This window comes from Equus quagga, chromosome 17 (genome assembly GCF_021613505.1).
Source record: "Equus quagga isolate Etosha38 chromosome 17, UCLA_HA_Equagga_1.0, whole genome shotgun sequence".
NCBI lineage: Eukaryota > Metazoa > Chordata > Mammalia > Perissodactyla > Equidae > Equus > Equus quagga.
The window spans coordinates 40,252,380-40,265,660 of record NC_060283.1 but is presented as its reverse complement, the minus strand read 5'-3'; the positions used below and the strand labels follow the sequence as shown (position 1 = coordinate 40,265,660).

The 13,281-nt window shown below is 60.3% G+C and overlaps 1 protein-coding gene across 1 annotated transcript; it reads left to right on the top strand.

Annotated features, from left to right (window-relative positions):
* The first annotated feature begins 5,474 nt into the window (after positions 1–5,474).
* On the top strand, positions 5,475–10,449 carry PTMA (prothymosin alpha). Its single transcript, XM_046644748.1, has 5 exons — positions 5,475–5,701; positions 8,467–8,538; positions 8,795–8,888; positions 9,361–9,434; positions 9,707–10,449. Exons 1-5 carry the CDS (start codon positions 5,657–5,659, stop codon positions 9,752–9,754), a joined length of 333 nt encoding a protein of 110 aa, XP_046500704.1. The 5' UTR covers positions 5,475–5,656; the 3' UTR covers positions 9,755–10,449.
* The last annotated feature ends 2,832 nt before the right edge of the window (positions 10,450–13,281 follow it).

Sequence of the window (13,281 nt, the reverse complement as noted above, 5' to 3'; positions counted from 1 at the left end):
CACAGCTGTCACAGCCCACGGCAGCCTTCACACACATGGCAGCCAAGAGCCCTCCCTGAAGGGTGCGGGAGGTCCTGATCCCAGCGCCGCCAGCTTGTTCTGTGATCTTCACTAAGCCCCTCAATCCTGCTCTGCCATGTGCAAACCAAACGCTCCCGGCGTCCCCCTGGGTTCTCCGTGGCTAACGGCAGGAGGATCCAAGTGGGAGGCTGTTTTGGATGGAGGGCCACAGGACTCTGCTTTCTGGCGGGGGTTATAGATTCCTTCAGAAATGCCATTCTCCCCAGCATGTCAACAAGGACTGGACCAGTGCGATCGTGTCCCCGTGTGCCTGGGAAGTTCCCTGGTTGTAGCACTGAGAGTTCCACGTTCCGCAACAACCCGGGCAGTTGGTCACCCTGTTTGTACTCCCCTTTGGAGAGAGAGAGTGAGCAGATCCTGGCTAGTGGTGTGTCCTCCATCCCTGACACCTTCTCCCCCGTCCGTGCTGAAGGGAAGGCAGAAAAGACCCATCTGACATTAACTGAGAAGAGGAGAGAACACTCCAAGCTGTTGAAGAGCCTGCCTCTTCTCAACTCCAAGCTTAGCTGGGCTGGGACTCCTGGCCTGGCCCGGGGCACACAGACCCTTAGGGGGCCTCTTGACGCTCCTTGTCTTGCTGGGTTCCTACATGGGGCTGGGTGGCAGGAAGGGGCAGGTGTGGAGGTGCCTAGTTAAATGCCTCCTCATGGTCACATACCGGTGTTTAACCTTTCCTCAGGGGCACTGGTCTCAAAGGCATTCCCAGGCAGGGCAACCAGCTATGTGTCCTCACCTGTGCTCCCCCACGGGCTCCTTCACCTGCCAGCGTGATGCTGTGCCCACACGCTCACAAACGGTAACCAGAGCTTAAGCAAAACACCCACGGTGCTCAAGCTATGCAAATAGGTGTGCAGACAAATGCATGCAGGGAAGAGGGGCTGGGAAATGGCGCCAAGAGGCAGAAAGATTCCTGGAGACACTGCAGGGGGCATGTGCCCAGGGAGTCCAGAACTGGCATCACAGCACAAGTGTGCACAGGAGGCAGCGATGGCTGTGTACACAGCACATACACCTCCCCCAGCCTCCTGAGCTCATCTCCAATCAGGGTATCAGTTTGGGGGCAGGCCCTGAATGTCAAGAGATGTTCCCTACCCTCTCCCTGACAGGCAGGAGCTTCTAGGGGCGGTCAGACCTGTGTGGGTACCAGGGCCTCTGGCACAGCTCCTCGGGAGCACGGGCAGGCCTGGGCGTGCTGCACAAGGGAGCAGGCATGGGGGGGTGGGGGGGTGGGGCAGGGGGATGGCTCTTACACAATCCCGTCCGGTCGGTAGGGCGGGAGAGTTGAAAGGCCCCTGGCAGCTCCCCAGGCCCTTATGCCTGGGCCAGGAAACCACAGCCTGAAACTCCTGGGTTTCTGATGGGCGGGAAGGCGGGATTTTTTGAGGCCTGTTCCACTCAGGCTGCCTCCCAGACTCTGTCATTCCTCTGAGGCCAGAGGGGCTGCCAAGCATGTTGGGCACCAAATCATAGGCTTCCAGCAACTCAGCTAGGCCGGTGCCCTCATTTCCCACCGAATATGGGATGAATTTGCTGAAGACATTGTTCCTTTGCCCAGAGTCCTCCAAACAGTGTGAAACCAACCCACTTAGGTGCAGATGGCAACTGGAAAGTGGGGTCCCAGAACACGGATGGTTTTCCTGGATGCGCCAGACACTATTTTAAGCACTTTCTGAAAATTAACTCGTTCAGTTCCCACCATAACCCTGGAAGGTAGGCACTATTATTGTGGTCTCCATTTTATAGAGGTAAGGAAGTAACTTGCCTAATTTCACACAGCTAGTATGTGGCAGGCTGGGACTTGAACCCAAGCAGCTTTACCAGCATTCATCAGAAAGATCTTTTGGGAATCAAGCAGAATTGTAAGACAACCAATTAGGAATACGTTGGAAATGGCTTAGGTGTAAGGGTTGCAAACTTAAGTGCCTACAGGGCTCAGCAGGTGAAATAAACGTATGACTCAGGCCGGGCAGGGAGAGGCCTGTGGTCCAACTGGAGAGCATGTAGGCAACCCTATGCAAATTCCCTAAAAACAAAACTTGCCTGGAGGCCATTTGGGGCCCCTGGCTTAGAGCAGCTCTAACTTAAGCCCAGTGCACTTCGGGCTGTAAACAGACCTGGGCCAGGAAATGCAGCCTACCTGGGCATACCATCTGGTGTTGGGGGGGTTTGAAAGGCCACAGAAGCAGCAAAGGGCAAGGATGCCTTAATGAGTGGAAGTGCCAGGGGACAGGAAGAATGTTCACAAACAGCAAAGGAGGTGGGGAGTTGCCTGTCACTTGGGGAATGAGGCTCTTGGTAGCCTAAATAACTCCACCACTCATGAGCCATCAAAGCCACACTTCTACGGTGGAGGAGGTCCGAGGAGACCACTTCTGCTCCAGGGCTCATCTAACAACACAGATTCCTCCAACCTAGGATTTTAGCCCCAGCCTGGTCACTGATTTACTTGGTTACTGCAAGTCCCTTGCTATAATCCCTTAGTCTGCTTTTTTGACTTGTTAAAAGGAGAGTGATACCATATTAGAGGTTGAACCTATAAATCTGCTGATTTTCAATTGGTTTTGACCTACAAAAACATCAATTTCATACGATTCCACCCTATAATTGTCCAACCTACCTTGCAAGGTGCAGAGAATAAATGAAAATTCTTGACGCATGAGCCAGAGGCTTACTGCCATGTACACAGCAGGCACTCGGTGAGGCTTGGTAAAAGTGAATGCTGGTTCCACAGCTAAGCAGACGTGAGCCCCTCCCTTACCCAGTTCTAGCAAAGCCAGTTGCATGGGGACAGGGTCAGGCAAAGCAGTTCTTCGAGGGAAATTCACATTCACCTAGCTCCTCCCGCATGTTTGCCCCTGCTCCCCACCCCCACCCGCATCCCCCCTAATAGCCAGAATCCAAATAGTCACGTCTAGTTTTCAGCTGTGGACACAGAGACGACTGCCTAAGACCATCCTCCAGACAGGGAAGAAGACTCCATCGCCTAGATGTGGCACAGACCCAGCTCTCGCTGCGGCTGCTGCATCCGGGTTTTGTGGACTGAACAATCCCCTCGAGGGTAACCAGAGTTTAACGGATGTGCCGCAGGTAGAAGGCGCTCTCCTGCTCTATTTACGATGCCGCACAGTCCCTCCACCTCTCGGAGAATGTGGCACGAAGGAGGGGGTCGCGGCGGCAGCGGGCATAGAAACCCGTTCCTCCTCTGGGGCGAAGGGCGGCCGCAGGTCCGCGCCGCCATAAAGGCAGACGGCGGCGGGCGGGAGGGGACCGAACAAAGAGTTGGGACGCGTGGCCCTCGGGGACACCATTGTGAGTCTCTTGGATCGGCGCGCGCCCATCCTCGGGGAGAATCCCACCTCCACCCATTGGGGCGCGTTGGGGCAGGGCGGAGACCCGCCGGACGCCTCCGCCGCGGCTGTGTACCTGGGACGGGATGGCGACCGCTGGGCAGCGGGAGGTGGCGCGGTGCCCCCGCCCTGTCCAGCACCTGCCCCATGTTTCTCCCGGCGAAAGGACAGGGATCCCGAGCTTCTCTCTCCCCTAAGGACAACTCGCTCGGGAAAGCCCCACAGGCCAGCGGCCAGACTGTCAGATGTGAAGGGGGATGCGGGCATGAGGCGTACAGGAGAGGGAGAGTAGGAAGGGGCCCAGACCCGGGAGGCGCCCCGGCACTTGTGCCTCCTCCCGGCCGGGCAGCGGAGCCCGGGGCGCGGAGAGGCAGCCGGGCGAGTGCGTGGTACCCTCAGCAAAGGGGGGGTCTCGCGGTGGTAATGGGGCGAGTTGGCCCCTGACCTAAGAAAACTAAGAAGGGCGACTCAGTCTCCCCTCTCGCCTCTGACTTCAAGCTCTAATGGACTTGACATCCGTCCCTCCTCCATGATCCCGGACTCCGGGTTTTCTTCGTTCCCTCATCGGCGGCCCCAAGAGACAGGCAGCGGAACCAGCCAATGGCAGGACGCAAAGCGTCAACTTTGTGTTCGCCCGCCACTCTCAGCCAATGTGTGCTCGTTTCTCCGGAGTCCCGCCTTCCGTGTCGGGCGCCCCCTGCTGGTAACATAGGGATGAACAGTATCTGTCGCCATCTTGTGTGTGGCACGGATATTTTTCTGGACCATCTTTCCACCTATTCCAAGCTTTCCTTCCACGCAGCTGGTTTCTCAGTTAGACAGCCGAGTGCGCTGGCAATAAGGAAAGTGTAAGCTATGGTTTTCGGGTCATCTGCGCAGGTTGGATCGCCGCGTCACGCCACGCTTGCCGAGCCCAACGCCATCTTGAGTGTGGCGTCTTGATGGTTCCCTTCTCGGGGCTCCGCGTGGTTCCCCAAATGGCGCCCTAAACTTCAAGGAGCCCCCAAGGACTAACCCAACTGGTCTAGATGATTATTTCTCTCCAATAACCCTGCAATGTATAAGTTCATGTGCCCCTCGCAGCCCCGTAAGTGGAGTGGGAGCGGGGCAGATTCGATGGCCGGGCCCTGGAAAGAGGCTCCCTGAGGCTGTCGCGACGGCAGTGACCAACCGCTCGTGACAGGCGCCGTCCGGAACCCTGGCGTTCGGGACCGCTGTGTGGCGCGACCCCCGCGGGCTGTCCTGCTCGAGGGCAGGAGCCCGCACCGGCCCTAGCGCCCCCTCGATGCATGAGTCTCCGACTGTGTGTGCTTGGCAGGGAGCCCGCTCGTCGGCTGACTCGGGCGGCGGACGCCCGGGCTAGCGGTGGGCGACGGGGTCACCTCCCCAAGGGCTCGGGACGTCCGGGGCTGGGAAGGGGAGGTGGACGTGATAGAGACGGGGCGGACCAGGTGCGCGGATCTCGGCCTCGCGCCCTCATCGCTCGTCTTTGGGGTTTCCGCCCACATGCGCTGGGACAATTCTCGGTCGAAGGTGCCCAGGCGCGGTGGGCGGGCATCTCCGCGGGCACTGCGCTGGGCACCGCCCGGGGCGAGCGCAGCCCAGCACCGGGCCTTCCCCTCCCCCATCGCTGGCAGCCGTCGCGAAGGCCGACCGCCGCCCCCTCTTCCCTCCCCCTCCTTCCCAGCAGTCGCGGGGAGGGGGAGGACGGGGGACTGGGCGGGCAGCTTTGCCGCGCTTTGGCTTTCTGCGTCAGCAGCCCCAGCAAAACAGCGGCGGGAGCGCGCGCCCCGAGCGCGCCCGCGCGCCCCTCCCCCGCGGCCTCGGCGCCGCTGAGACCCGGCAAACTCAGGCCCTGAATGACAGTGCGGCCGGCGACTGCGCAGCGCGGGACGCACCAAGGCACTGCCGCTTTAAGCACGCTTGCCCATTGTTCGGAATCGAGCCAATGAGCGAGCGCCCGCTCCCTGCGCTCAGCCAATAGCCTTCGGGCAGGGGAGGCCGAGCGCCGCCCACTAATCTATATTAAAGGTTCTGGCGCCGCGTGAGTTCCCCACTGGCTGCTCTGAAAAGCCATCTTTGCATTGTTCCCGTACCGGCACCCGCTCGCCGCAGCCACCTCCGCCGCGCGCCTCAGCCGCCGCCGACTCCGGCAGCTTTGTCGCCAGAGTCCTCGAACTCTCGCTTCCTTTTTAATCCGCTGCATCGGATCACCGGCGTGCCCCACCATGTCAGACGCGGCCGTGGACACCAGCTCCGAGATCACCACCAAGGTGAGGCTGGACGCCGCCCGCCCCTTCGGGCTCTGCGCGCCGCTGCCGCTGGAGCGGTGTTTGGCGCGCGGTGGCTGGGTTGCCCCGAGCCCGCTGCGGTTCCTTTCCGCGGGGAGGCCAGCCGTCCCGGCCTAGGCCCCCAGGCAGCCCACTCTTTGTGTGCGCGGGGGTGGGGGGGGCGGGAAACGCCGCGGGCAGACGTGATGCCCGTCGGGGAGTGGGCCGGGCGCCCTCGGGGACGCCGGGGGTGCGGACGCGGAGGCTGCGGGGCTGGTGGGGAGGTTGTTCCACGGTTCCTGAAACTTGTTTGTGAATGGCCTGAGCAGCAGCGGGAGGAGTGGGGCCGGGCTGGGGTCGTCGGCCCGCCGGGCGCACGGAAATAACTTTGAAACTCGAGCGCGGTTGCAATCGGAAGTGTTGGGGGGGGCGCGCGTGCGGGCGCGGGCCGGCTGCGGGAAGTGGCGGCTCCGCGGCAAGCGCCCGCCGGCGGCGCTGCTCTTTGTTCGGTGCCGGGCCGCCCGGTTTCGCGCCTTGCTGTGGGTCCGAGGAGGCTTATCTGGACTAAGCTCCGATAAGGCGGAGTGGGGCGGCGGGCCGGCCGGCCGCGACGTCGATTGTCTCCGCGGAGATGCGAAGGTTTTCATCTCCCGGGGTGCTCTCGGGGAGGCGGGGGTGGGCGTCCTGCGGGGGTGTTCCCTGGGAGCAGCCGCCCAGCTTCAGTAAATCACCAGCGGTGCCGGGCTTGGCTCAGGAGGCGAGCCCACGCGCCGGAGGGGAGGAAACGGAAAGTGAAGGAGCGGCGCGCCGGGGTGCCGATGGGCGCCCCCCGCGGCTGCCCGGGAGCCCCGGGTGCGCAGCGCGCCGGGGGCGCCGCGGGCGAACAAAAGCTGTGGCCGCGGCTGGCCCGTGGCGAGGTCGAGCCGGGCGCTGAGTGTTGTCGGGCTCGGTGCTGTGGGCTCGTTGCCTTCGGTTTAGAGGTTCTGCGCGTTTGGCGCAGCTCCGCTCCTGCGCGCCGCGTCGGTCCTGCTGCTCGCGCCGGGGCGAGCGTCTCCGCCCTCGGCGGGAGCGCGGGCCTTGGAGAAGGACCGGCTTTTTTACTCTTTGGTCCCTGTCCGTACTCTTTTCGTTTTCCTTCGGGGATGGGCGCGAGTCACCTTGGCGTCTCCTTAACCCCGGTGCCCCTGGCGTCACTTCTGGCTCTGTCCCATGGGCGACTCCCCCAGCGGAGCGGAGTTTGCGACCCGCATCTCCGCAGGGGCTCCCGCCGGCCGCCTCTGGGCCCAGCCCGGGAAGTAGTTTGGGGAAGACGGCCGGCCTTCCCCTGCGCGGGCATCCGCGCTCGTTTTTTTCCGAGGTAATTTCTCGCTAGGGGCAATAAATCGCCCCGTGGAGCGCGTCCCCGACGGCCTCCGGCTGCGGGACTGCAAAAACCCCGCGGACTTCGGGGCGGCCTCCCGCGGGACTTTGCCCGCCAAATGCAGAGACGCGGCGGATGCATGTAGGCCCTCTGGGGGGGGAGCCGGTGGGATGTCCGGAAGGACTGGCGCGCAACTCGCGCGCTCGGCGGGGCTATCGCAGCCCGTGGGCTCCGGGTCTCCAGGGTCAGGGGAGCACTCGGCAGCTCTGGGCCACGTGCTCCGCGCGCGCGGTGCGTGCCGAGGCCCGCGCGCAAAGCCCGCCGGGCGGGGGTTGCGCGCCTGCGCGCCGCGACCTCCCCGCCCCCACCCGCTCCCCGGGGCTTCGGCCGCCAGGGGGCGGGAGCGGGCGGCGCCGGGGTCCGCAGCGGGCAGTCTGGGGCGAGCGGGGCCAGCAGGTGCCCCGGGGCTTCTCGCCGGACCGTGCCGAGCGGTCCCCGAGCTCGGGCCGTTCGACGCCTGTTTGTGTTGGCGGCCGGTTCGGCCTCGCCGGGTAGAAAAAGTTATGGGGCTTCGGGGTGGCCGCGTGGTTCTGCTCTTTGGCATGCGGGCTGTGTGCGCCCCGAGAGGTGCGGTCCGACGGACACCGAGAGCCACGGCGGGGACGGGCGAGGGGCTGGGAGGGAGATGGGGCGCTCCAGGCGGCGCGCCTCTGAGCGAGGGAAGGCCTTGGGCCTGGGTGCGCGGCGCCTGCTCCCCGTTTCCAGGCAGCGGTCTGTGACCTGCTGGGACAGCTGGCGGATGCAGGGGATTGGTGGGATTTGGGTTTCTCAAAGACATGCGCTTGCCGCGTTCTGGGGTCCTGGGCTCCTGTGGGCTTGGCGCTCGGGCTCAGCGAAGAGGCCTGAATGGTGAGGCGGCCTCTCCAGCTCTGCTTGTTAGTTCCCGCCCAGTCCTTTCCCAGGCTGGTCCACCCACGGGAGTTCTCCCGCAGTTTCAGGGTCCTTCCTGTATTACTAGGTTTATTTATGGCGCATATCTGCAGCCTTCCAAGAGGGATTTGTGGGAGGCGGAGCTCCTGCTTCGAAACAAGTCTGTGATAGGTGTATGTGAGTGAAGTGTTCCCGGGCTCGTCCGCCCGGCCAGACGGGTTTGGGCCTGGGCACATGGCTCTTTTCCTAAGAAACCTAAGTTAAGGGGGCAGTGGGAACAGCTGTAGTGCGCCATCTTTAGTGTGTTTCTTCAGGGGTTGAGAAATGGCACGAAATCCTGACCACAGTCACACTGGGATCCTGGGGCCCTTTTAACTGGGTATCCGGCTCAGCACGACGCACATACCTGTAGTCCCGGGCCCCTTTGCCAGCCCTGGGTTGCTGAGAAGACTCATTGGCTCCCTTTTCCTTTTTGAAGGACTTAAAGGAGAAGAAGGAAGTTGTGGAGGAGGTGGAGAACGGCAGAGACGCTCCTGCTAACGGGAATGCTGTGAGTGTCCTTGCTTTTGACGTTTAGCAGCTCCTGGCCGAGAACTTGTCATAGTCTGGTGTTGGGTTTAGTCCAGGTGGAGGCGGCGGCTGAGCTCTGGGGCAGTTCCTGTGTGCAGCTGTCCTGATAGAGCTTCCAGGGGATCAGCTGATGAGGGCCTCGGGTGGGCTGAGGCTGTGGAAGCCTGGGGCAGGGTCTGGGGGAAGGGGTCATGCTCTGTCCTCTTTAATAACCTGGCATGTTTTTTGTCGAGCAGAATGAGGAAAATGGGGAGCAGGAGGCTGACAACGAGGTAGATGAAGAAGAGGAAGAAGGTGGGGAGGAGGAGGAGGAGGAGGAGGAAGGCGATGGTGAGTAGCCTTGTCCGTCTCCTCCTTTTTGGGTACCTTTCTCTGGCCTTGTCTGGCAAATGGGGAGGTATTGGGGGATCCTGGGGATGGGGGCGGGAGGACCACTTAGAACTGGCTTGCTCCTATGGAGTCGGAACTTTCTAATTTTTTGTTGGTGATGTGGAGCCGTGCCCCACACATGCATGTTTGCTCCCACGGAACTGCCTTCCGTGTGCTGTTGCTCTGGTCTCTGGGTGCAGCGGCTTGGGCTCTTCTCCCCTGTGAGGCCAAGTGCCTGTATGGGTGGCGTGGGTGCCCTGACTGCCCCGTTTGTCAGGCCGCAGAGCCAGATCAGGGACACTCGACCCTGGCAGATGTCTTCCTGGGAGGTTCTGCAAGGAGCAGCCGCCCCCCATTCTGGCTGCCACTGGGTGTGAGCGGATGCAGGCTGAGGAAGGCAGTGTGGTTTACCTGGGATTTGGTTTCTCTCTAGGTGAGGAAGAGGATGGAGATGAAGATGAGGAGGCTGAGGCAGCTACGGGCAAACGGGCAGCTGAAGATGACGAGGTGAGTTCTGGTTTGAGGGGAGAGGGCTGGGGCGGGAGGCCCTAAATAAAGCTGGAGGGGCTGAGTGGGACCTACTGTTTGTACTTGGGGTTGTCTGTGGTCCTGAGTGGACCCTCATGAGGAGGACCGAGGAGCATGGGGCCTGGCTTCCGCAGGCCTCTAGCTGCCGGGGTCTGGTCCTTGTCTGTCCTGGCTCTGCCAGCAGGAGCTGAGGCAGTTGGTGGGTGGGCCCAGTGGGTTGGAGGGGACCTTGACAGTCTTTCCCTGCCCAGGACGACGATGTTGACACCAAGAAGCAGAAGACCGACGAGGATGACTAGACAGCAAAAAAGGAAAAGTTAAACTTAAAAAAAAAGGCCTCCGTGACCTATTCACCCTCCACTTCCGGTCTCAGAATCTAAACGTGGTCACCTTCGAGTAGAGAGTCCGCCCGCCTGCCCACCGCAGGCAGTGCCACCCGCAGATGACACACGCTCTTCACCACCCAACCACAACCACAACGTGAATTTGCAACAGGGGAGGAAAAAAGAACCAAAACTTCTAAGGCCCTGCTTTTTTTCTTAAAAGTACTTTAAAAAGGAAAATTTGTTTGTATTTTTTATTTACATTTTATATTTTTGTACATATTGTTAGGGGTCAGCCATTTTTAATGATCTCGGATGACCAAACCAGCCTTCGGAGCGTCCTCTGTCCTACTTCTGACTTTACTTGTGGTGTGACCATGTTCATTATAATCTCAAAGGAGAAAAAAAACCTTGTAAAAAAAGCAAAAACAACAACAAAAAAACAATCTTATTCCGAGCATTCCAGTAACTTTTTTGTGTATGTACTTAGCTGTACTATAAGTAGTTGGTTTGTATGAGATGGTTAAAAAGGCCAAAGATAAAAGGTTTCTTTTTTTCCTTTTTTGTCTATGAAGTTGCTGTTTATTTTTTTTGGCCTGTTTGATGTATGTGTGAAACAATGTTGTCCAACAATAAACCGGAATTTTATTTTGCTGAGTTGTTCTAACAAAGCTGTCTCGAGCCTGGTTTTTCTGTGTTTGGGTTTCTTTAGGCCTGGGGAGGGGGCGAGGATGAGGAGGGGTGGATCTTGAACTGGCCCAGCTGATCGCGGGGACAGTGTGCTGGAGACGCCAGTTTGGGAGGGGTAGGCGTGCCTTCGGGCGACTGGGTGTGGTGGGTGGCCAAGGGTGACCGAGCTGCTGCTGCCAGGCCGGACACGGTGGGGGGCGCTGGAGTTAGGACCGAAGGAGCTGTTAACAAGTTCGGTCGCCCCCTGGTCGTACCAAGAACCTTTACCCATGTGGGACCACGTTGGTGCCAGGTGCTCTGGAAGGAGGTGTGCACGGCCCCGGGCACCCTGGCGGAACGGTGCGGGTGGGGCTGCCGTTCTGTGGGGCCTGGGGTGGGTGTTGGGCCGAGCGTACACCCAGGGGGAAGGTGCCAGAGACTCCGCCTGCCAGTGGGAGGACTGGCGGTTGCGGCCTTCCCTACAGGGGCCTCACCCGATTAGCTCGGCTGCGGAGTGGCTCCCCCTGGTGGTGGCATGTGGCATTTTGTGGGCCCTTAAGACGTATTTTCCAGGGCACCGGTGCGGTCTCGGCCTCATTCCCCCAGCTCTGACCTCCAGGAGAAACAAGTAGAGGGGTCCCTCGGTATCCGCCAGGAGTCGGCTCCAGGACCCCCTCGGTTACCAAAATAAGCGCATATTTAAGTCCCTTACATAAAATGGCGTATTTGCACATAATGTACGCACGTCCTCCCCTACACTTTAAATCATTTCTAGATTATAATAATGCCATATACATAGTTGTACTGTGGGGAATAATGACCAAGTTCATTATCCTACACGTTCAGTACGGTGCAGCATCGGTGCAGTGCCGGTGGACACGGAGGGCCGACTGCTTGGGCGGTCGGGAGGCCGGCCACCCGGCCTCGGGACCGGCCGGAGACGGCGAGTAGGCCGTTTAATTCTCAGGCAGGTTGTGAGCAGAGTCAGGAGAGCTAACTGAAGGAAGTGTGACCTCGAGCTCCAGTCCTCAGGGAGAGAGGTGACAGCCCACTCAGAACCTTCTGGGCTCCATGATGAGCTTCACAGGCCGAAGACCCCCGCGGGCATCCGTAGTGTGCGTCCTTGAATGGGGGTGTTTGTGCCGGTTCTCTAGGGGCTCAAGGAGGCTGGAGACCCCAGGCGTGGAGGGGCCGGGAGTCGGCTTCTGGCTTCTGACTTCGAGGTGGAGAGGCTGCAGGACCCACCCTGAGGGAGAAGCTGTGTTGGCCCTGAGAATGCAGAGGTGTGGGCCTGCTGCCACCTCTGCCACCAGCTGGGTGACCCTGGGCCTCCTTCTCCCTCCTGAACGCGGTCTTAAAGACGCCTCTCTCTGATGTCACGGGATCCAAGTGAGGTACTCATGGGCGTGAGGAAAGCAGGGTCAGAATCCGGGGGCACTTTCCCCAGCCTCCAGTGCCCCTGAGTCTGTCCCACAGGCAGGGGGAGCTGTGGGCAGAGGAGGGGGTGGGGGGCCGAGAAGCCATCCCCCCCCCCCCACCCCCGCTCCCCGCCGCCAACCCTCTGGCCATGTGGACGTTCCTTCCCTCACCTTTGAGCTGACTGGGGTGGGGCACACACTGCTTTAAAATAAGAAAGAGCCCCTGGGACCCCAGACCCTTCTGGGGCGGGGCCGGGGGAGGGGGTGGGGGACAACACACATTTGTGGGGTTTCATCCACCCCCCTCCCCTGCCTTCCTCTCTCCCTCCCTTCCTCCCTCTCAGGCCACCACTATTTGCATTAAGGAGTCGTCTGTCATCAAAACGCTTGCAGTGGGGAGGGGCTTGGGGGCACAAAGGTTAACAAGGGATGAGCACAAGGACAAGGGACTGACATAGCAGGGAGGGCTTCCCTGGGGAGGTGACACTGAAGCTGAGGCTGGAAGGGCCAGGAGGATGAAAAAGGAGGTGCAGGGAAAGTTTAGGGGGCAGGAGCAGTGTGTGGACAGGCCCCGATGCAGGAGGGTGGTGAGGGTGCAGGGGTGAAGGGGCAGGCCAGGTACCAAGGTAGGATTTGAGGAAGCTCTGGAGGAATTTTAAGCAGGAAAACTCTGGAAAGCACTGAAGAGGTATCTGCAGAGGTGGGGGCCTGGATTAAGAGGAGGTGCTGGGAGGCAGAGAGACGGGTGCATGGAAGACCACACGGGGTAGGGTGTCAGCACTGAGGGATGGGTTGGATGTTGGAGGCAGGGCCCACCAAGAATGCCCTGAGCTCAGGCTTGAGCCCTCCAGCACAGGGAGGGGCTGTTTACCACAGAGAAGGGGCAGGAGATGGAGGTCTGGAGCCGCCTGGCAGCCTCACTGCATTGAGGTGAACTGTCAAACGATGTTGGGGGCCCAGGTCTGGAGGGCGGGAGGGAGGCTGGGCTGGGCCAGAGTAACAGAGGCCAGGGTGTGAACAAGGCAGGCCAGGGTGAGGGCACAGCAAGAAGAGACAAAGCTCAGGGCACACCAGGGAGCACACCGAGCTGGGCGCTGTCCCTCTGCCCCACCTTCCTTACTCATCAGCCACATCAGCCTCCTCATGTCTATGGCAAGCGTGGTCCTCCCTCAGGGCCTTTGCATATGCTACTTCTGCCACAGAAATACCTGGCTCCCAGACTTCTCATGTCTGGCTCCATGTTACGTCTCAAAGCCAATGTTATCTCTGTAGGGAGCCCTTCTCTGGTCCCTAATCTAAAGAAGGCCCTCCCCAATTCTTTCCCTTGGCCACATAGCAATTCTCACAAAAAAGGTGAGTTTGTATATTTATTTACCTGTTTGTGTGTTTTTTGGCCCCACTGAAGTCAGGGGCCAC